General features: G+C 52.7%; 1 protein-coding gene across 1 annotated transcript in view; it reads left to right on the plus strand.

Moving 5' to 3' along the window:
- The window catches only part of USP4 (ubiquitin specific peptidase 4), a 102,581-nt gene that overhangs the window by 32,927 nt on the left and 46,671 nt on the right, over window positions 1–22,983 (plus strand). Inside the window, exon 9 of the mRNA XM_088465377.1 lies at window positions 2,086–2,259. Coding sequence (XP_088321503.1) covers window positions 2,086–2,259 — 174 coding nt within the window. The remainder of the gene's footprint in view (window positions 1–2,085; window positions 2,260–22,983) is intronic.

A 22,983-nucleotide genomic window follows, 5' to 3' on the forward strand; every position in this document is an offset into this window, starting at 1 on the left:
TGGCCTCATTGACTGTGGTCCGGCCTCTTTGGCTTTATATGATCCGTTCAAGTTCCTTATGGTAATCGGACTCCTTATTGGTGGTCTGCGGTTTCTGGTTTTCACAGGAAACGATGGCCGGCCTATAATGAAATGTTGGCTGGATGGCCTCGTATGTCTTCCTCAGGGGCCTACCCATGTGTAGGCATTTCTGTCGTTGAGGCTTGTTTTTTCTCGGGCCATGTAACCCTCGTGCGCGGCTCGTTGTGGCGCCTCGGCTGTTTTGCCTTACTAGGTGTCCACGTGGTCTTCTGTCCATACCTTTTTAAGGTTCTAGGCATTGGTTTCCTTTGCCTCTCAGGATGCTTCCTTTTTGGCGACGGATTCTCCTCTCAGCACAGGAGCGTCCCCACCCTTGGTTGAACTGCTTTGGGACATCCCCAAGGTCAACCCTGTGGACCCCCTATGGACCCTGAAGTAGAAAACAAGAGATATGGTAAGAACTTACCTTTGTTATCTCTGTTTCTACGAAGTCCATAGGGTCCACAGGGCGCCCACCCTGACGCACCTGGCTTCATATGGGCTGTGTTACTGGTCACCGGTTTCCCGTCTCCTTTTCTGTGAGTATGGTTCTAGAGTGTTCCAGTTTTCTCTCTCTTTTTCTCTCCTCCTCCGGCCTTTGGCTACTTACAAACTGAGGTGCCTCTGGCTGGGGGGTGGGGTTATAGGGAGAGTGGACCCAGTGCATCCTGGGAGCTAAAAGCTTTAACTGCGTGGTGCCCGGATTTGGTTCCCAACCTATACCCCAAGGTCAACCCTGTGGACCCTATGGACTTCGTAGAAACAGAGATAACAAAGGTAAGTTCTTACCATATCTCTTGTTATCACCTGCTGTCCTCAGACCTGCCCCCCACATCTGACAGAAGACGCTAGGCTCCAGTACTGTAATCCTGCAGGCTGCCCCTCCCCGACACCGCTGCCTATACTGCACGGCTGGGAAATCTCAGGAACACATGCTTCATGTACTCTGCAGGTATGGTAATATCACCTGCCCCCCACATCTGACAGAAGACGTTAGGCTCCTGTAGTGTAATCCTGCAGGCTGCCCCTCCCCGACCCTGCTGTCTATACTGCACGGCTGGGCAATCTCAGGAACACATGATTCATGTACTCTGCAGGTATGGTAATATCACCTGCTGTCCTCAGACCTGCCCCCCACATCTGACAGAAGACGTTAGGCTCCTGTACTGTAACCCTGCAGGCTGCCCCTCCCCGACACCGCTGCCTATACTGCACGGCTGGGCAATCTCAGGAACACATGCTTCATGTACTCTGCAGGTATGGTACTATCACCTGCTGTCCTCAGACCTGCCCCCCACATCTGACAGAAGACGTTAGGCTCCTGTAATGTAATCCTGCAGGCTGCCCCTCCCCGACCCTGCTGTCTATACTGCACGGCTGGGCAATCTCAGGAACACATGCTTCATGTACTCTGCAGGTATGGTAATATCACCTGCTGTCCTCAGACCTGCCCCCCACATCTGACAGAATACGCTAAGCTCCAGTACTGTAACCCTGCAGGCTGTCCCTCCCCGACCCCGCTGTCTATACTGCACGGCTGGGCAATCTCAGGAACACATGATTCATGTACTCTGCAGGTATGGTAATATCACCTGCTGTCCTCAGACCTGCTCCCCACATCTGACAGAAGACGCTAGGCTCCTGTAGTGTAATCCTGCAGGGCTGGGCAATGCTTTACAGGAATGGAGGTTTGGGGTGTGGTGCTCTCATTATGTTAGAGGCAGAATAAAGAAACAACTGACGCCCCATAAATAGCCTTCTTTACTCAATAGTCCATTTCAGGGGGTTGCACCTGGTTACTTTTTGGTGGTATTGCAGCATAGAAGCACTTTATATGAAGTGTAGCTCTGGTTGCACAATAAAACTCCTTACAAGGTAGAATGTACTATGCTGATGGTTTCCCCCTCATTGCTGTAGCTGTGATTGTATATAGCAGCTGGGGACAATACTGTACAGTTACCGGGAACAGCAGCCGTACACAGTATATACAGTATTATTCATAGTATGACCGTTCTGTTATTCCAGTGCCTGAGTAACACTCCGCCCCTGACTGAGTACTTCCTTACCGATGCCTATAAGGATGAGATCAACCGGGACAACCCCCTTGGGATGAAAGGAGAGATTGCTACAGCCTATGCCGACTTGATTCGTCAGATCTGGTCAGGAGAGCATTCGTATGTGGCGCCACGCATGTTCAAAGTAAGTGCCCCAAGCCAGAGAGGTCAGAGGTGGGGGGCTGGGCAGAGACCAGGAGGTGTGAGAGGGAGCAGGCGGAGCACCGACATCCTGGGTGTCTGGCTACGTCCTGTAGATGTGGCTTGTGGTCTTATCATTAACATTTCGGTAACCTTCCAGCCACGCCCCTGCATACATAAACCACACCCACAAACCTAAAATGTGCCTAATCTTCCATAAACCACGCCCCTGCATGCATAAACCATGCCTGAATTTACATAAACCACACCCACAAACCTAATCTGCCTAATCTTCCATAAGCCACGCCCCTGCATGCATAAACCGTTCCTGAATTTACATAAACCACACCCACAAGCCTAATCTTCCATAAGCTACGCCCCTGCTCCTGACGGCTGTAGCTTCTGCCTCTCTCCAGGATCCACTGCGCACATAGGGAACACGCTTCTGTTCTAGCTCATAGGACATCCGTGTAGAAATAGCGTGGGCACGCCTACATTATATGTGCTGAACTCTGAGGGGCATATTCAGATTGGTGCCAGTTTTCTGAAAATCTCCCTCAGAGTTTTGGTATCAATTTGTCGCCTCCAGAGCAGATCAGATTTTTCCTTTTACTTACTTTTTTTTTTTTTTTTTTAAATTGTCAGAATCTGCTCTGGACCCCTTTGGACAACCCCCCTATTGTCCCAGTAATTGGAATTTTCCAATGACCTTAATTAGTATTTAGTTACTCACCTTCTGCAGCGCTGTGCTCCTCCTCCTGCATCTCCTCTCCAGCATCGCAGACAGCGTCCATAGACTAGGCATCGGCCAGGTACAGTACTACTCTGCTAACCCTGCCCCCCACTACCTCCTAACCCTGCACCCCCTAACCCTGCACCCGCTCCCCGCACCCCCTAACACTGCACCCACATACACTACCCTACCCCCAACCCTGCACCCGCTCCCCGCACCCCCTAACACTGCACACACTACACTACCCCTAACCCTGCACCCGCTCCCCGTACCCCCTAACACTGCACCCACATACACTACCCCTAACCCTGCACCAGCTCCCCGCACACACTACACTACCCCCTAACCCTGCACCCGCTCCCCGTACCCCCTAACTGCTCCCCACCCACAGACATCTGCAGGGTGAAAAAAAAAGTCCAGTTCCCGCTATATTTTGCTGGCAAAAGACCCTGCGGACAGTTTTTTTTCTTCTTTGGGGTCCACAGCCATTACGTTGGGGGGTATGAATCCCGGTCACCAAACCGTTAACACAAACGAGCTCTCTGCTCCCAGGATGCATCGGGTCTCCTCCTCATATACCCCACCTCCTGCCTCAGGTAGCCAGTTCTTCCTGTTTGGTGTGTTCACCACATATACAGTGGGACTGCTGGAGCAGTCCTGCAGACGAGTAGGGTGGTCTGAGCTGTCCTGGAAGCAGCCTCGCGCCTGATTGGAGGCGCACCGGCCACGCGCGGCAACTACCTCCTCCGGCGCCGCAACGCTAGCCTCGGCAGGTCCTTGGCAGGGGATTCGGCAGGGGCTTTCTGGCCCTGGACCACAACCGGATCAAGGGGATGGCAGGTAAGCAGGTGGTTGCGGCGGCCACTGATGCCAGGACCACGTGGCGGTCCGGCCTCCGGCGGTGAGACTGGCCGGAGGCGCGCTGCAGTCAGGAGGCATACGGCTTGTTCTCCTAGCATAGACCGCCGGGATATGATGTTCCTGACCAGCCGGGGCTTGTGGCGGCGGCCAGGTCAGTTTACCGGGCAGGTCCAAGCAGCATAGGGGAGGTACGCTTCCCCGGCGTCCCCTCCCCCAATCCACACGCTAGTTCAGTCCTCTGGCGCAGTGATGGTGGGTTGCGCTTCCCAGCCTCCATATAGGGCAGCCAGAGTGTATGTCAGTTGTTCTCTGAACGCTGCTCCTGCAAGAGAGGACACTGGGCAGTCTCCCTGTATACCTTGCCTACTGCTGGTCTAGGCCTTTACAGGGCTCTTTCTACTTCAGGGTCCATAGGGGGTCCACAGGGTTGACCTTGGGGTATAGGTTGGGAACCAAATCCGGGCACCACGCAGTTAAAGCTTTTAGCTCCCAGGATGCACTGGGTCCACTCTCCCTATAACCCCACCCCCAAGCCAGAGGCACCTCAGTTTAAGTTGGTGCCCGGCCGGAGTCGGGTCACCGTTAGCGCAGGGGGAGCTGATTAGCAGCCCCTAAGCTTATTTTATTTTTTTAGGGACAAAGTTTTTTCATGGACTTTGGACTCTTCAGAGCGGCAGCGTCGGACTGTCCATAGGACGTCTAAGCTGCCGCTCCGTCACCCCGCTGGCGCTGAGACGCCAGTACAGATCTGGGGATCTCAGCGGGACCCCAGAGTCTGTACTAGCCGGACTCTGCGGGCGCCCATGACTGCTGCCGGATTCACGGGGAGCAGGTAAGGTCGCGGATCACCGCTTGCGGTGATCCGCGCATTTCAAATGCAGTCCTGTGCCTCCGGTCTCAGGGGACAGACCGGAGGCGCCGGCAGTGGCGGCGGGCCCCCCATACCCCGTGTGTCCACTAGACCACCAGGGACTTAACGATCGGTGCAGGGAGCCGGCGTCCCAGGGGTTAATAGCCGGCCAGGGGAGGCAGCCTTCCCTGTTACAGCGGCTCCTCCCCTCAGCTCAGCGCGCCTTTCAGTATCCATAGTCTGGCGTCGCTGAGCTGCTTCCTCCGCGGGCCACGCTTCCTCTGAGGTCTCCAGCGGCCATTTTCTCTGTGGTGCAGCAGAGATCTCTGGAGATGGCAGTGAGCCCAGTCCCTCTGCGTACCTCACCATCAGGTCAGTGTACACAGCGCTGTAGCCTTCCCAGACACTGAATCTGGGCAGTTGAATGCAGTGTAATAGTGCAGTATATTATATGACATGTTTATGTATATATGTATATATCTGCATTGTATGTGACTTATGCTAGTGCTGACTGTACTTTATTCTCTCACCTGTCAGTGTATATCTATCCCTTTCCTTATCTGCCCTAATACAGCTGTACTTGGGGTGGTTCTGAGACCTCACATTTATATACTTGTTAATATTTGTGAGGTTTGTCACATACTGTTGCGTGCTGCACGTTGCCATATTTTGAGTGGAACTGTAGGTTGCATACGCTGAAAATGGGTCCCTGCAGCTAATTTTTGGCATCAGTCAGGACCAGTATAGTGCTGCTTAATATTTCCGCCAAGATTGGTCAGATATGTCTGACCAGGAGATAGAGCGTTATACTGCACCCATTTTTACTATCCTGCAAGTCATGTGCTGCAGGTGTTAGTGCGGAGGATTTGACTCATAAAGGGTTCTGTATGGCGTCATCTGGTGCCGGCCTCTTTCACGACCCCCTTGGGCGGTTTGTTTTCTCGGGATCCTCTCAATTGTGGATCGCCGGGCGGGCCCCATTGTTGTACCTCACTTGGGGTTACTTCACCATACTGCCCTTTTCATCTCAGGGTATCTCACAGCTTCTTGCACTCTTCCCCTGTGACACAGACTACCGCTCCCTGCAGGGGTTTTTCGCAGTATATGAATTCCCCCTGGTGCCACAATAGTCTGTCATTCCCCTTGCAGGGATTACCACAACAGCCACCCTGGGTGGATGTCGTTTTCTACGAAACGCTAATTGGCGTGGTTGACGCCCTGTGGTTACTTCCCAGTTGGCTCTGCCGTGAACTGGATACTGTTCGGGGCTCTTTCCCTCTTACACGGGGGGAAGCCTATTTCAGGTATTATTATCCCTGCTTTAGGGCTGGTAGCAGGTCCATTCTGGTTAGAGTGAATGTTGACCTGCACCTGTATCATACACCCTCAGTATTGCGTGCCTTCGGGTTACCTGTTGCTGACTAGCGGGTGGATCGCATAGCGGGACTCTGGCTGTTGCCAGATAGGAGGTGTTACGACAGTGTTTGGCCTTCTGTCCCAAATTCCCTGAGGGTCATCACGAGCCCCTCCTGGGGGGGATGGGCGTGTTGCTCGTCTGATTACAGACGTTACTACGCCTCCCATTCCTGCGTGGTCGGATTCTTCGGATCCGTAGGTGGTAACTCTGCCTGAAATCAGTATACTTGCTTTCAGGAGTTGTTACCCATCCTACCATGGCTATAGCATGGTTGGTTAATACTATTGCATATTGGGTTGATGCATTTGTTTCCCCTCCAACACGTCGGGGGTTCAAATGTATTTGGTCGCTCACGTAATATATGCTGTTGTCATAGGTGGAAATGCCTATATTGGATACCAGTCTCCTAACTTTCAGAGTTCCGGCTGCGACTGTATCCTCCGTAATACCCTATGGCTGCGCTCTGGGAATGCAGAGGTGCAGATACCATCTTTAGGGTTGATATTGTTTGGTCCTGACCTTGACAAGATTGTAGTAACATTGGCAGTATTACTAACGACAAGTTTACCGCTTTCAGCTATGCCCACTACAAGGCCTCAGACTAAGTCTGTTAAGTCTTTTTTGTCCTCTGGGTCAGCCTAAAGGTCTGTTTCTTCGTAGACTGTCGGCATCTACAAGGGCCGACATATCCAGTACCGAGCAGGCCTGGACTGCCAGCCGATCCTGCTTCTGAACCTACGGATATCTCTTCAGTCTGACGGGACAGGCCTACAACTGGGAGATACCGATTTTCTCAGTTCGCCCGGTATTAGTGTCAAGTTGCCGCGGCTACGTGGGTAGGAGGGTACGCCCTCTTTACAAGGGCCTTACAGATCCAGAAAGCTATGCAGTTGTTGCGGTAAGCGGAGCTAATTAGGCCATCCCCACTATCTCAGCGAGGGACTGGTTGTTCTGTTTTCTTTCTGGTGCGGTGGCTGAATGGTCCTCTTTGGCCTATTCTCTGTCTCAATTCCCTGAACCAGTTCCTAAAGCTACCTGGGCTCAGGAGGAAATCCCTATGCTCCATCATACGATGTTTGGAACCTGGGGACTTTATGGTATCACTGGATATACAGGACGCGTGCCTACGGGTACTTACAGAGACCTTTCCTCAGCATGGGCTGAGGTTTGCTGTATCACAGCAACACTTACAATTTTTCGGGCTCTGCCTGTTGGGACTGTCCTCAGCCCCACAGGGGTTTACCAGCGTTTTGGATTTTCTGACAGTTCTTCTGTTCAGTATATCCCAATGCTCCTGTACCTGGACGGCCTCCTGCTCTTAGCGGGATCACCGGGGTACTTTACAGCCAGGTCAGGATGACTGTGGCTTCTTCAGGGTGCAGACGTTTAATCAACGGGGAAAAAGTCCTCCCTGCATCCCTCTCTGGGTATTCTTCATCTAGGATTCCTGCTGGATTCTCAGAATCTGAGAATTCTTCTGGCGTAAGACGGAATCTCCACTCTTCCATTAGGAGTACATGGTTGTCTGCGCAGTCGACAGATGTCTTTACACTCTGGGATGCATGGTGGAATGGGCTCAGTTCCATTCCAGGCCTTTCCATAATTGGCTCATCTCCAGATGGAACGAGTTTTTTCTGTCGGATAACTGTTCAAACGATGATGCTCTCTCCGGAGGCAAGTCGGTCCCTGTCCGGGTGGCTATGGCCATCTCGTCCAGGGTTTTCTTTGCTATGGACAGTGTCTGGATCGAATCCTTTTCAGTGCAGTTGGACGTCTGTCGATTCCACCCTGTCAATTAACTTACTCTGGCATAACTCTTGTTTCCCGGTGAACCTGAAAAGGTTCAGTCCGACAGGGTCAGGACAGTGGCTTCCTTTTTAGCAACACTGTTCGTTGGGTGGCAATGACAGGTATGTCACATATTCGGACATAGTCCGAGGGTCTCCTCCCGACCATCTCGGCAGCGTTCATTTCAGGAGCTCTCCATTGGGAAGCGGGAGTCCTCAGCCGTCACGACGTGCATCCCGGGGACTAGTCTCTTCCCCAAGAGAGGTTTCATCTCCTGGTGAGCAGGGGGGGCCCCCCTGAGGTGACCCTCATGGCCTTCTGACTTTATCACACTATGGTGTTACAGTCCAGCTCTGGGGATTCTGAAGCAACCTTCAGCGACTCTTTGTCGGTGAAGTGGTCCTTCCACTTTGTGTACCTGTGTTCTCCGGTCTCCCTTCTTCCTCGAGGTCTTTGGAAGTGTTTTCAATCGAGACGGAGATGCTTTCCTGCTGGTGGCTCCTGATTGCCCCAGATGTCAGGGGTACTTGGATCTTCGGAGTCTCTACATCGATACTCCATCCCTGATGCTTCACTGCCCGGACCTGTTGTCTCAGGGTCCTTGGTTTTGCCTTGGACCTGGGTCGTTTGTCTTTGACTGTGTCCTTACAGTGGTCTTACGGCTTCCCTGGCTTTGTCATCGTTGGAATGATTAGAGCACATGGATCAGCTTTTGCTGGGACCTACCACAAACTGTGGCAGCCATAAATCTTATGGTATTGTACCTGTCGATACAATCCTCCGGTGTCCAGGATTTCCAGATATTCTGGCATTCCTTCCAGCTGGCTTGGGTTTCACACTTGGCCTGGTCTTCCTGACAGTGCGGATCTCTACACTGTCAGTATGGTTAAGATATGGAATTGCTCCACTCTGGTATCCAGTTCATCCTTTGGAGTGTTTTCTTGATTATGCCTCCATTTGTCCTCCCTAGGGACTCCTTGGGAGTAAGTAGTGGTTCTTCGTTACCTCCGGGGACAGTCAATGGAACCGCTGGTTGTGATAGCCATTACATGGTCTATTGCTTAGGCTCTCTCTTTCTCTCAGGGTGTTTATATCAACCAGGAGAGTGTCTGAATTGGGAGCGTTCTCATGTGGCTCCCTCTTCTGGAGGGCATCATGTCAGGGTGTGAGTTGCTCTCGCCCTGTGTTTCTTCTTAGTGGTTTTCAGGTTCCATATTATTCTGGAACTTATGGTACGGCCATTCTGTCCCCAGTCCTCTCGGCTGGTGTGGCCTCATTGACTGTGGTCTGGCCTCTTTGGATTTATGTGATCCGTTCAGGTTCCTTACGGAAATCGGACTCCTTATTGGTGGTCTGAGATTTCTGGTTTTCACAGGAAAGGATGGCCGGCCTATAACCAAATGTTGGCTGGATGGCCTCGTAGGTCTTCCTCAGGGGCCTACCCATGGGTAGGCCTTCCTGTTGTTGATGCTTGTTTTTTCTCGGGCCATGTGACCCTCGTGTGCGGCTCGCTGTGGCGCCTCGGCTGTTTTGCCTTACTAGGTGGCCACGTGGTCTTCTGTCCACACCTTTTTAAGGTTCTAGGCATTGGTTTCCTTTGCCTCTCAGGATGCTTCCTTTTTGGCGACGGATTCTCCTCTCAGCACAGGAGCGTCCCCACCCTTGGTTGAACTGCTTTGGGACATCCCCAAGGTCAACCCTGTGGACCCCCTATGGACCCTGAAGTAGAAAACAAGAGATATGGTAAGAACTTACCTTTGTTATCTCTGTTTCTACGAAGTCCATAGGGTCCACAGGGCGCCCGCCCTGACGCACCTGGCTTCATATGGGCTGTGTGGCTGGTCACCGGTTTTCCGTCTCCCATTTCTGTGAGTATGGTTATTGAGTGTTCCAGTTTTCTCTCTCTTTTTCTCTCCTCCTCCGGCCTTTGGCTACTTACAAACTGAGGTGCCTCTGGCTTGGGGGTGGGGTTATAGGGAGAGTGGACCCAGTGCATCCTGGGAGCTAATAGCTTTAACTGCGTGGTGCCCGGATTTGGTTCCCAACCTATACCCCAAGGTCAACCCTGTGGACCCTATGGACTTCGTAGAAACAGAGATAACAAAGGTAAGTTCTTACCATATCTCTTGTTTTGGGCTGGTAGCAGGTCCATTCTGGTTAGAGTGAATGTTGACCTGCACCTGTATCATACACCCTCAGTATGGCGTGCCTTCTGGTTCCCTGTTGCTGACTAGCGGGTGGATCGCATGGCGGGACTCTGGCTGTTGCCAGATATGAGGTATTACAACAGTGTTTGGTCTCCTGTCCCAAATTCCCTGAGGGTCATCATGAGCCCCTCCTGGGGTGGATGGGCATGTTACTCGTCTGATTACAGACGTTACTACGCCTCCCATTCCTGCGTGGTCGGTTTCTTCTGATCCGTAGGTGGTAACTCTGCCTGAAATCAGTATACTCGCTTTCAGGGGTTGTTACCCATCCTACCATGGCTATAGCATGGTTGGTTAATACTATTACATACTGAGCTGATGCATTTGTAATGTTTTTTCCCCTCCAACACGTCTGGGGTTCAAATGTATTTGGTCGCTCTCGTAATATATGCAGTTGTCATAGGTGGACATGCCTATATTGGATACCAGCTCCTAACTTTCAGAGTTCCGGCTGCGACGGTATCCTCCGTAATACCCTATGGCTGCGCTCTGGGAATGCAGAGGTGCAGATACCATCTATAGGGTATATCTTGTTGGGTCCTGACCTTGACAGTGGCAGTACAAATTTCCCGCCTTCAGCTATGCTCACTATAGGGCCTCAGACTATTAAGTCTTTTTGTCCTCTGGGTCAGCCTAAAGGTCTGTTTCTTCATAGACTGTCGGCCTTTACAAGGGCCGACATATCCAGTTCCGAGCAGGCCTGGACTGCCAGCCGATCCTGCTTCTGAACCTACGGATATATCGTCAGCCTGACGAGACAGGCCTACCACTGGGAGATGGCGATTTTCTCAGTTTGCCCGGTACTAGTGTCTAGTTGCCGCGGCTACGTGGGTAGGAGGGTACGCACTCTCTTTGCTCAGGCGGCCTATTTCCATGTGATGGTACTCAGGCCCTTATTCGGAACAGGGCCTTACAAATCCAGAAAGCTATACAGTTGTTGCGGTAAGCGGAGCTAATTGGGCCATCCCCACTTTCTCAGCGAGGGACTGGTTGTTCTGCTTTCTTTCTGGTGCGGTGGCTGAATGGTCCTCTTTGGCCTATTCTCTGTCTCATTTCCCTGAACCAGTTCCTAAAGCTACCTGGGCTCAGGAGGCAATCCCTATGCTCCATCATACTATGTTTGGAACCTGGGGACTTTATGGTATCACTGGAGATACAGGACGCGTGCCTACGGGTACTTACAGAGACCTTACCTCAGCATGGACTGAGGTTTGCTGTATCACAGCACTTACGATTTTTCGGGCTCTGCCTGTTGAGACTGCTCTCAGCCCCACAGGGGTTTACCAGCGTTTTGGATTTTCTGACAGTTCTTCTGTTCAGTATATCCCAATGCTCCTGTACCTGGATGGCCTCCTGCTCTTAGCAGGATCACCGGGGTACTTTACAGCCGGGTCAGGTTGACTGTGGCTTCTTCAGGGTGCAGACGTTTAATCAATGGGGAAAAAGTCCTCCCTGCATCCCTTTCTGGGTATTCTTCACCTAGGAGCCCTGCTGGATTCTCAGAATCTGAGAATTCTTCTGGCGTAAGACGGCATCTCCACTCTTCCATTAGGAGTACATGGATGTCTGCGCAGTCAACATATGTCTTTACACTCTGGGATGCATGGTCCACTATTCAGTGTCTGCCTTTGGAAGGGTGGAATGGGCTTAGTTCCATTCCAGGCCTTTCCATAATTGGCTTATCTCCAGATGGAACAAGTTTTTTCTGTCTGATCACTGTTCAAACGATGATGCTCTCCCCGGAGGCAAGTCGGTCCCTTTTCGGGTGACTATGGCCATCTCGTCCAGGGTATTCTTTGCTAAGGACAGTGTCTGGTTCGCATCCATTTCAGTGCAGTTGGATGTCTGTCGATTCCACCCTGTCAATTAACTTGTTGGAACTTTAGCCTGTCTTGGGCCTTCACTCTGGCATAGCCCTTGTTTCCCGGTGAACCTGAAAAAGTTCAGTCCGACAGGGTCAGAACAGTGGCTTTCTTTTTAGCAATACTGTTCGTTGGGTGGCAATGTCAGGTATGTCATACATTCGGACATTGTCTAAGGGTCTCCTCCCGACCATCTCGACAGTGTTCATTTCAGGTGCTCTCCATTGGGAAGCGGGAGTCCTCAGCCGTCACGACGTGCATCCAGGGGACTAGTCTCTTCCCCAAGAGAGGTTTCATCTCCTGGTGAGCAGGGGGGGGGGTCCTCCTGAGGTGACCCTCATGGCCTTCTGACTCTATCACACTATGGTGTTACAGTCCAACTCTGGGGATTCTGAAGCAACCTTCAGTGACTCTTTGTCGGTGAAGTGGTTCTTCCAATTTGCGTACCTGTGTTCTCCGGTCTCCATTCTTCCTCGAGGGAAGTGTTTCAATCGAGACGGAGATGCTTTCCTGCTGGTGGCTCCTGATTGCCCCAGATGTCAGGGGTACTTGGTTTTTCGGAGTCTCTCCATCGATACTCCATTCCTGATGCTTCACTGCCCAGACCTGTTGTCTCAGGGTCCTGGGGTTTGCCTTGGACCTGGGTCGTTTGTCTTTGACTGCGTCCCTACAGTGGTCTTGCGGCTTCCCTGGCTTTGTCATCGTTGGAATGATTAGAGCACATGGATCAGCTTTTGCTGGGACCTACCACAAACTGTGGCAGCCATAATTCTTATGGTATTATACCTGTCGATATGATCCTCTGGGGTCCAGGATTTCCAGATATTCTGGCATTCCTTCTGGCTGGCTTGGGTTTCACCCTCGGCCTGGCCTTCCTGACAGTGCGGATCTCTACACTGTCAGTATGATTAAGATATGGAATTGCTCCGCTCTGATATCCAGTTCATCCTTTGGAGTGTTTTCTGGATTATGCCTCCATTTGTCCTCCCTAGGGACTCCTTGGGAGTTAGTAGTGGTTCTTCGTTAACTCCGGGGAAAGTTAATGGAACCGCTGGTTGTGATAGCCATTACATGGTCTATTGCTTTGGCTTTCTCTCTTTCTCTCAGGGAGTTTATATCACCCAGGTGAGTGTCGGAATTGGGAGCGTTCTCATGTGGCTCCCTCTTCTGGAGGGCATCTTGTCAGGGTGTGAGTTGCTCTCACCCTGTGTTTCTTCTTAGTGATTTTTAGGTTCCATATTATTCTGGAACTTATGGTGAGGCCATTCAGTCCCCAGTCCTCTCGGCTGGTGTGGCCTCATTGACTGTAGTCCGGCCTCTGTGGATTTATGTGATCCGTTAATCGGACTCCTTGTTGGTGGTCTGAAATTTCTGGTTTTAACAGGAAAGGATGGCCGGCCTATGGCCAAATGTTGGCTGGACGGCCTCGTATGTCTTCTTCAGGGGCCTACCCATGGGTAGGCCTTTCTGTTATTGATGCTTGTTTTTTCTCGGGCCATGTAACCCTCGTGGGTGGCTCGCTGTGGCGCCTTGGCTGTTTTGCCTTGCTAGATGGCCACGTGGTCTTCTGTCCACACCTTTTTAAGGTTCTAGGCATTGGTTTCCTTTGCCTCTCCGGATGCTTCCTTTTTGGCGGCGGATTCTCCTCTCAGCACAGGAGCGTCCCCTCCCTTGGTTGAACTGCTTTGGGACATCCCCAAGGTCAACCCTGTGGACCCCCTATGGACCCTGAAGTAGAAAACAAGAGATATGGTAAGAACTTACCTTTGTTATCTCTGTTTCTACGAAGTCCATAGGGGTCCACAGGGCGCCCGCCCTGACGCACCTGGCTTCGAATGGGCTGTGTGGCTGGTCACCGGTTTTCCGTCTCCCATTTCTGTGAGTATGGTTATCGAGTGTTCCAGTTTTCTCTCTCTTTTTCTCTCCTCCTCCGGCCTTTGGCTACTTACAAACTGAGGTGCCTCTGGCTTGGGGGTGGGGTTATAGGGAGAGTGGACCCAAGTGCATCCTGGGAGCTAAAAGCTTTAACTGCGTGGTGCCCGGATTTGGTTCCCAACCTATACCCCAAGGTCAACCCTGTGGACCCTATGGACTTCGTAGAAACAGAGATAACAAAGGTAAGTTCTTACCATATCTCTTGTTATCCTACCTAAGCTCAGGCTGATTGTGGTAGTGAGAGCTTATATGCATATGGCTCGCACAGTATTTATGCATGACGTGATTGTTGTTTATGGATTCTGTTTCTTCTGTAAAAGAACTGTAATTCCTGTATACTGTCACTGTCTCTCCCCTTCCCTTGCTATGGGTGTGTGGGCTTGAGAGAAGAAAGCAGCAGATATACGCTCAGAACCAGTGGCATAGTGATATGTCTAAGGAGTCTGAGGGTCAGGGGGCGGGAGCCCCGTTGCTGATATCCTGTGTAGCCTGCAAGGCAGGATTGTCCCCACAGGACTTTCTACAAAATGGGCTTTGTGGGAACTGTTTCAGACAGCCTCCACACCAATTAATTCTGCCTGTTTCAGGCCCTGAGCCTCCTTGGGCATCATTTTCTCAGGTTATGGCTCAGGTGGCGGAACGGCTGGCTGCCCCGGTACCACCGGTTTGGGGTTTGCCTCAGCAGATGCATCCTATGCCCATGATGTGGCCGCCTTGGATGGACCCTGGTGCTGGTAAGGTTATGGCATCATCCTCGGGTGTTTTTCAGCCTCAGGCTGTCAAGCCAAAGCAGCCTAAATCTAGGCGCCATGTACCGCCTTACATGGGTGAGTACTCCAGTGCCTCCTCCAAGGAGCAGGCACAGGACTCTTCGCAGGAGTCTAGCTCCGAGGGGGGTGATGATCATTTCCCAGTAGCCGATGTCCCTTTTCTGATAAGGGCTGTAAAATCAGTGTTAAATATCGAGGAAGGGGATCTTCCGCTTAGGAAAGCCCCCCTGTTCAAGCGCCAGAAGGTGGTTAAGGCAGAATTCCCAAAGTCTGAACATTTATCAGAACTTATGGAGGAAGCCTGGGTCCGTCCGGATAAGATAGGCCATTCGTCTAAAAGAATGGCGCTTCTATATCCTTTTCCAGCAGAGGACTGTGCTAAGTGGGAGAATCCACCGTCAGTTGATGCGCATGTGGCACAGATGATTAAACGTACCACTCTGCTAATCCCAGCAGTTTCGCTGAAGGAAACCACGGATAGGAGACTGGAGACTTGTCTCAAATCTATTTTTTCGCTGGCAGGAACGGCCACCCGCCCAGCTATGGCCACTGCCTGGGTAGCAAGAGCTATTGAGGAGTGGGCCAAGACTCTTAACGGAGTCTTTACCAGATGCCTCTAAGGAGCAACTGGATATGATCTCCTTTATTAGAGAAGGGGCCTCGTATTTGGGAGATGTCGCCTTGGATGCAGGGATCCTTTCCTCTAAAGTTTCAGCTGAGTCCGTGGTGGCACGTAGGATCCTCTGGTTGAAGGATTGGAGGGTGGATGCCGGGTCCAAAAAGGCCCTAGAATTCCTTCCATTCACAGGAGGTGTTCTCTTTGGTCCAGAACTGGACAAAATTGTATCCTCCATGGCAGCCTCAAAGACGGCAGGTTTGCCATCAGCAACCTTGTCCAAATTGAGGAGGGCGTCCTTTCGGGAGTTTCGGCCGCAGGGCAAGGCCAAAGGTCAGCCCTCAGCGAGATTTCCACAAAGAAAGGCAGGACCCAGGAAGCCCTGGCAGAACAAATTTCCAGGATCTAGGGTCCAGGATAAACCAGTGGCCTGATGAGACGGGCCTCCCCCTGGGGGATCCCAGGATGGGGGGCCGACTGTTTTGGTTCTCAGAGCCCTGGCACCTCACGATGGAGGATGACTGGGTTCGGGGAGTTGTTTCCCGAGGGTACGCCCTGACGTTTTGGAGGACTCCTCCTCAAAGGTTCTTTTGTGTAAACCCACGGGTGGGTTCTGAAAGAGCTTTGGCCCTTCAGAAGGCTATTCTTGCCTTACTAGCATCAGAAGTAGTGATTCCGGTGCCAGAGAACCAGTTCCGAGAGGGGTTTTACTCCAATCTGTTCCTGGTTCAGAAACCGAATGGGTCATACCGGCCTATTCTAAATCTGAGAGAGCTCAACAAATTTGTTCGAGCCCCCGGGTTCAGGATGGAAACATTGCGATCGATTGTGTTGGCAATGGAACAGAGGGACTATATGGTGTCCCTAGACATACAAGATGCCTACCTTCACATCCCAATCACACAGGCTCATCAAAAATTTCTTCGTTTTGCGGTAGGGGAGGAACATTTTCAGTTCCAGGCCCTGCCGTTTGGCCTGTCCACAGCCCCTCGGGTATTCACCAAGGTGATGGCATGCCTCAGACACCAAGGAGTCAGGATTTTGCCTTACTTGTACGACCTTCTGTTGCTGGGGCAGTCCCCACAGCAGGTACAGGATCATTTGAGGCTGACAGTATCATGTCTGTACAGTCACGGCTGGATCATAAACTGGCAAAAGTCGTCACCCTGTCCGGTACAACAGATGTGCCATTTGGGAGCGAGATTGGACTCCGTGGTGCAGAGAATATATATGCCGGAGGAGAAGATCCTGGCCCTACAATCACGAATACGCAGGTTGCTTTGCAACAGGCAGATATCTGTTCTAGTAGCCATGCAGGTCCTGGGGTCGATGGTGGCCACCTTCAGGATGGTGGAATACGCTCAATTCCACTCCAGACCACTGCAGCAATTCGTTCTGTCTCGCTGGAACAAGGATCATCGCACGATCAGGTCTCAGCTGCTGCGTCTCTCTCCAGAGGTATGGTTGTCCCTGACCTGGTGGTTGCAGACAAAGCATCTCAGGCAGGGTCGCCCGTTTTGGGTGTCGGATTGCACATTGCTCAAAACCGACGCCAGTCTTCAAGGTTGGGGGGCGATGACAGGGTCACACACTTTCCAAGGAAAGTGGTCAGTGACGGAAAGCCGGCTACCGATAAACATCCTGGAATTAAGAGCTATATTCAAAGCTTTAGTGCAGGCTCAGGAAATCTTAAAGGGCAGGTCGGTGCAGATAAAGTCGTACAATCGCACCGCAGTCGCCTACCTAAATCATCAAGGGGGCATGAGGAGTCGGGCCGCCTTGGCAGAGGTATTAAGAATCCTGGTATGGGCAGAGACTCATCTGCCCACGATATCTGCCATGTTCATTCCAGGAATCCTGAATTGGGAGGCCGATTTTCTCAGTCGGCAAGAGATAAATGCAGGGGAATGGGCCCTACATCCACATGTTTTTCAGAACCTTGTGGACAGGAGGGGTCTACCAGGAATAGATCTGATGGCATCAAGAAGGAACAACAAGGTTCCCAGGTACGGATCCTGGACAAGAGATCCGAGATCCGAGTTTGTAGACGCACTGACAGTAAAGTGGCGTTACAAGCTGGTATATCTGTTTCCCCCGTTTGCTCTTCTGCCCAGAGTGGTCAGAAAGATCAAACAAGAGGGCAGCACCGTCATATTAATAGCTCCGGCATGGCCGAGACGGCACTGGTTCACAGATCTACAGTCCCTCTCCATAGACACTCCATGGCCTCTCCCATTGAGACCGGATCTGTTGATACAGGGTCCCTGCTGGTACTCGGATCTTCATCGGCTATCTTTGACGGCATGGCTCTTGAGGCCTCCGTCTTGAGGAAGAAGGGGTTTTCCGAGTCTGTTATACGGATGATGTTGAAGGCACGGAAACCATCAGCCCGTATATATTATAGGGGTGAACTGAAAGGGTATGATCCACATAAATTCCTGATATCCATAGTGCTGGATTTTCTTTTAAGCGGTCTGGAAAAAGGGCTCCGCCTGGCCTCTTTAAGGGTACAGGTGTCAGCTCTTTCAGTCTGGTTCCAACATAAAATTGCTCTGAGACCGGATATAAAGACCTTTTTTCAGGGGGTGTTGAGGATTCAGCCTCCCTTTGTTTCCCCGGTTGTTCCGTGGGACCTGACTCTAGTTCTGAAGGTTTTACAAGCTCCTCCGTTCGAGCCTTTAAATTCAATAGACATCAAGTGGCTAACAGCAAGGCGGTATTCCTCCTTGCTGTGGCATCTGCACGTAGAGTGTCGGATTTAGCTGCGCTTTCCTTCCGAGAGCCGTTCTTGATATTTCATCAAGATAGATCAGTACTACGTACTAGGGAGGGTTACCTTCCGAAAGTGGTGTCTAAATTTCATATTAATGAAGAAATAGTAGTTCCAGCATTTCAGGGCACAAGGCTCTCACAAGGTGAGGCTTCCCTGGATGTGGTCCGTGCGTTGAGAATTTATGTTAAACGCACGAGCAAATGGAGGAAGTCCGATTCACTTTTTGTGCTTTATGGTTGTCATAGGCGTGGCTGGCCAGCCAATAAACAGACACTGGCCAGGTGGATTCGCATGGCAATTTCATTGGCTTATACACAGGCTGGTATGCGTGTGCCGGATTCAGTGACTGCACATTCTATTAGGGCGGTAGGTCCATCATGGGCGGCCCGCCGGGGTGCTTCTGCTGAGCAATTATGTAAAGCAGCCACATGGTCTTCCATCCATACCTTTGTCTAATTTTATGCCTTTGACACCTTTGCCTCTCAGGATGCCTCCTTCGGGCGTAGGATTCTCCTCTCTTCCGAGAGTCAGGAGCGTCCCCGCCCGTAGGGTTAGTGCTTTGTGATATCCCCAACGTAATGACTGTGGACCCCATGGACCCCGAAGAAGAAAATAAGAGTTATGGTATAACATACCTTTCTACTTCAGGGTCCATAGGGTATCCACAGGATACCTTGGGGTATAGGTGTGACGTCAGTCGCAGGGCACCAAAGAGTTAAGCTTTCAGCCTCCCAGGATGCACTAGGTCCCCCTCCTATACCCCGCCCCCGAGCCAAGGCACCTCAGTTTAGTTTGGTGCCCGGCCGGAGTCGGGTGCACCTGTTGGAGTGGGGGCTAGAAGAGCCCCTGAAGCTTATTCTTCATGCAGCTGTGGCTGCACAACTGGATGAACAGCATGGACAGTCAGTCCTGACGTCCATGCTGTCTTCCCTACACCCCGCCGGTACCAGAACGCCGGTACTGATCCGGGGATGCTGGTGGGCGTCTGGGGTCACAGCTAGCGGTGACCCCAGATGCTCCGGACCATGGCCGGATTCAAGGGGGACAGAGGTAAGCAGCGGGGTCCCGCGGTGGGTCCCCGCTGATCACATGGTCCTAAGTCCCCAGGCAGGGGGCTCCCTGGGGACTGGCTGCAGCGTGGAGCCAGGCGACCAACCTGCGCTTCCACTACCCCCTGGGACAGCGGACCGCAGCAGAGCGGTAGCGCTGCGGCGTCCCAGGGGTTAAATGCATGCCAGGGGAGCGCGCCTTCCCTGTCTCACAGCCGGCGCCTCCCCCGCTGCACACAGCCCTCTCTGCATGCTGCCGACTGGTCCTGTGGCAGCGCTCCTCCCCCAGGCCAGCCTCCTCTCTGCTCCTCGGCGGCCATCTTCTCCAGAACGCATGGTGAACGCTGCTGGAAGCGCTGGAAGGAAGCATCGTGGTCTGGGTCCCCCCGCATACCTCTCCTCCGCTGTGGTCAGGTCTGTGTATGCAGCGCTGTGTCCTACCAGGCCCTGTGTCTGTGTAGTTGAGTGATCAGCGCTGTTAGTGCAGGAATTGTTATTTTTCTGCATTGTATGTGACTGTGCTAGCGCTGCTGCCTGTAATCTTTTCTTCTCTAAACTGTCAGCTTTATTACTGTCCCTGTTCTTTCTGCTAAAGCCCTTGCGGTGCGGTGCTGCAGGGTGGTCTCTCGCCTATTTAATACTTAATTGGTGAGAGAGGTCACATACGTGGTGCCATCATGTCTGAAAGTGATTTTCCCCTCCGGCTACAGTGTACCACGTGCAAAGTACCGTTAGCGGAGGGGGAGGGTAGCGCGGAGGGCCTTTGCCGGCAGTGTTTGTCCATGGCGCGGCCTATTACGGTTACAGCACCGGTACAGGAGCCGCCCTGGGCTTGTTTCGCTCAGGCGTTAACAGCTTTAGTGGGCCAGTTAGCTCCGCAGCCCGCATTTACTCCGATGGGTTTGTCCCAGCAGTCTGTGGTGTCGTCACCCATGCAGGGGTTCCCACGACAATTGGTGGTACCCCACAGTCTCCCTATTTCCCCGCTCCCGGGTTCTCAGGAGCCAGCGTGGGTTAACTCCCTGACGAGTTCTGTACAGCACTTGTCGGATGTGTTGCAAGGGGAGTCTGTGATGCGGTCTCATAAAAGGCCGGTGGCGTCTCTGTCCGCTCCTTATGAGGATGACGAAGGGACGTCTGATGATGGGGAGATTCTAGATCCTTACGATCAGGAACCTCTCCATACTAAGGACGCTGATGCTAAGTCCAAAGTATATATTCCTGGACTTATTCGGGCGGTCCGCACAGCCTTGGTGATTGAGGACGAAGTTCCCCCAGCGGCTAAATCTAAGTATGCCTTTTTCAAAGATGTGAAGGGCGATGCCACAGTCTTTCCTCTTTCGGGTCAGTTGGTGGACCATTTAGAGGAGGCGTGGAAACAACCTGGCAAAAGATACCAGCCGCAGAGACGCCTGGCGGTGGCTTATCCGTTCGCGGATAATTATTTTGCGAAGTGGGAATCCCCTCCACAGGTGGATTCTCACGTGACCCGTCTTGTCCGTAGTGCCACATTGCCGATGCCATCCATGTCCTCCCTTAAGGATGCTACGGACCGCAAGGTAGAAATCTGCCTGAAGTCCGCTTATTCCCTTGCAGGGGGGGCAGCACGGCCGGCTATGGCCATTTGCTGGGTTGCCAGAGCGATGGAGCGCTGGGCGGATTCATTAGAGGCTTCTTTTGAATCCGACTGTCCGGCCGATCTGGCGGAGTTGATTGGCAATCTCCGTGATTCGGCCACCTACATCAACGAGGCGGCTCTAGACATTAGTACTCTGGTGTCTAGAATTTCTTCAGCAGCGGTAGCTGCTCGTCGCACCTTGTGGCTGCGATCCTGGAAGGCGGACGCAGATTCCAAGAAAGGTCTGGAAGCGTTGCCGTTTACCGGAGAAGTTCTCTTCGGTCCGGATCTGGATAAGATTGTGGCCACGCTGGCGGCAGCCAAATCTGCCTGTCTCCCGTCGGCCGCTGCTCCTTCTGGTTCGGGACCATCGTCCTTTCGGTCATCTAGGGCCCAGGGCAGGCCCAAACCACAGTCGTTTCCTCGACAGGCTGGCCCTAAGAAATCGGTCAAGCCCCGGAAGCAGGCATGGAGTACCAGACGTCCGGCCCCCAAGCCAGATGACAAGCCTGCGGCCTGACGGTCCGGGCCTCCCTTTGGGGGATCCCAGGGTGGGAGGCCGCCTGCTACAGTTCGCCCAGTGTTGGTCGACCACTACGACAGACACTTGGGTTCTGGAGGTGGTTTCCCACGGATACGCCCTCTCCTTCCGGCACAGACCCCCGGCTCGCTTCTTCACCACGGGTCTCCCATCAGACCGGAACAAGGCTACGGAGCTGCGGAAGGTATTGCACACTATGCTCCAGGCTGGAGTTATAGTGGCGGTTCCATTCTCCCAGAGGGGCCAGGGTTTCTATTCAAATCTATTTTTGGTACAGAAACCCAATGGGTCATATCGTCCGATTCTCAACCTCAAAGCACTCAACAAGTCTTTGCGGGTCCCGAAGTTTCGGATGGAGACCCTACGGTCCATCATTCTGGCGCTGGAACCTGGGGACTACTTGGTGTCATTGGACATACAGGACGCTTACCTGCATGTCCCTATTCTTTGGCGCCATCAACAGTTCCTCAGGTTTGCAATCAGCAGCGACCACTTCCAGTTTCGGGTGTTACCTTTTGGCCTGGCAACAGCACCACGTGTTTTCACCAAGGTGATGGCGGTCATGGCGGCTTCTCTGCGGCTGCAGGGAGTCCGCATGTTGCCGTATTTGGACGGCCTGTTATTGGTGGCAGGATCTCCAGAGCTCCTGTTACGCCACTTGGACCTGACCATTGCACTGCTGCAACGGCACGGCTGGCTAATCAACTGGCAGAAGTCCACTCTAATCCCGTCTCGGAGGATTCTGCATCTTGGAGCCTTATTGGACTCGGGACAGCAAAGGATCTTCGTGACGGAGGACAAGATCTCTGCTTTACAGTCAAGGGTGCGCAGTTGTCTGCACAGCCGCCGGGTGTCCTTACACTCGGCGATGAGGTTACTGGGCTCCATGGTGTCGGTGTTCGACATGGTGGAATACGCCCAGTTTCACTCCAGACCTCTGCAGCACCTGATCCTGTCCAAGTGGAGCGGGCTGACTCAGTCTCTGAAGTCCCAGACGATTGTGCTCACCCAGGAGGTTCGCCTGTCCCTTACGTGGTGGTTACAGACGACCCACCTCAACAAGGGACGTCCGTTCTGGGTTCCAAATTGGGTCCTGTTGACAACGGACGCCAGTCTTCGGGGCTGGGGAGCAGTTTCGGGTCCACACTTGTTCCAGGGCAGGTGGACGCCGGCAGAAGCGGAGCTTCCAATAAATATCTTGGAACTCCGTGCGGTTTTCAATGCTCTCCAGCAGGCACAGCGGTTTCTCCAGGGTCGCCCGGTGCAGGTCCAGTCGGACAACGCTACCACCGTGGCCTACATAAACAGGCAAGGAGGAACTCGCAGTCGGGCGGCTCTCGTAGAGGTCTCTCGGATCCTGGTTTGGGCGGAGCGCAATCTTCCGGCCATATCAGCGGTCTTCATCCCGGGGGTGCTCAATTGGGAGGCGGACTTTCTAAGTCGCCAGGACGTTCATCCGGGGGAATGGTCCCTGCACCCGGACGTTTTTCAACTACTGGTGGACAGGTGGGGTCTTCCAGAAATCGACCTCATGGCGTCCCGGCACAACAACAAGTTGCCGGTGTACGGGTCTCGCACAAGAGACGAAGGGGCGTCTCTGGTGGATGCTCTGTCCGTCCGGTGGACGTTCCGGTTCGCATACCTGTTCCCTCCGGTCTCCCTTCTTCCACGGGTAACCCGGAAATTCAAACAGGAAGGAGGGACGCTC

This window comes from Taudactylus pleione, unplaced genomic scaffold (genome assembly GCF_031769625.1).
Source record: "Taudactylus pleione unplaced genomic scaffold, aTauple2 ptg001984l, whole genome shotgun sequence".
NCBI classification, from domain to species: Eukaryota; Metazoa; Chordata; class Amphibia; order Anura; family Myobatrachidae; genus Taudactylus; species Taudactylus pleione.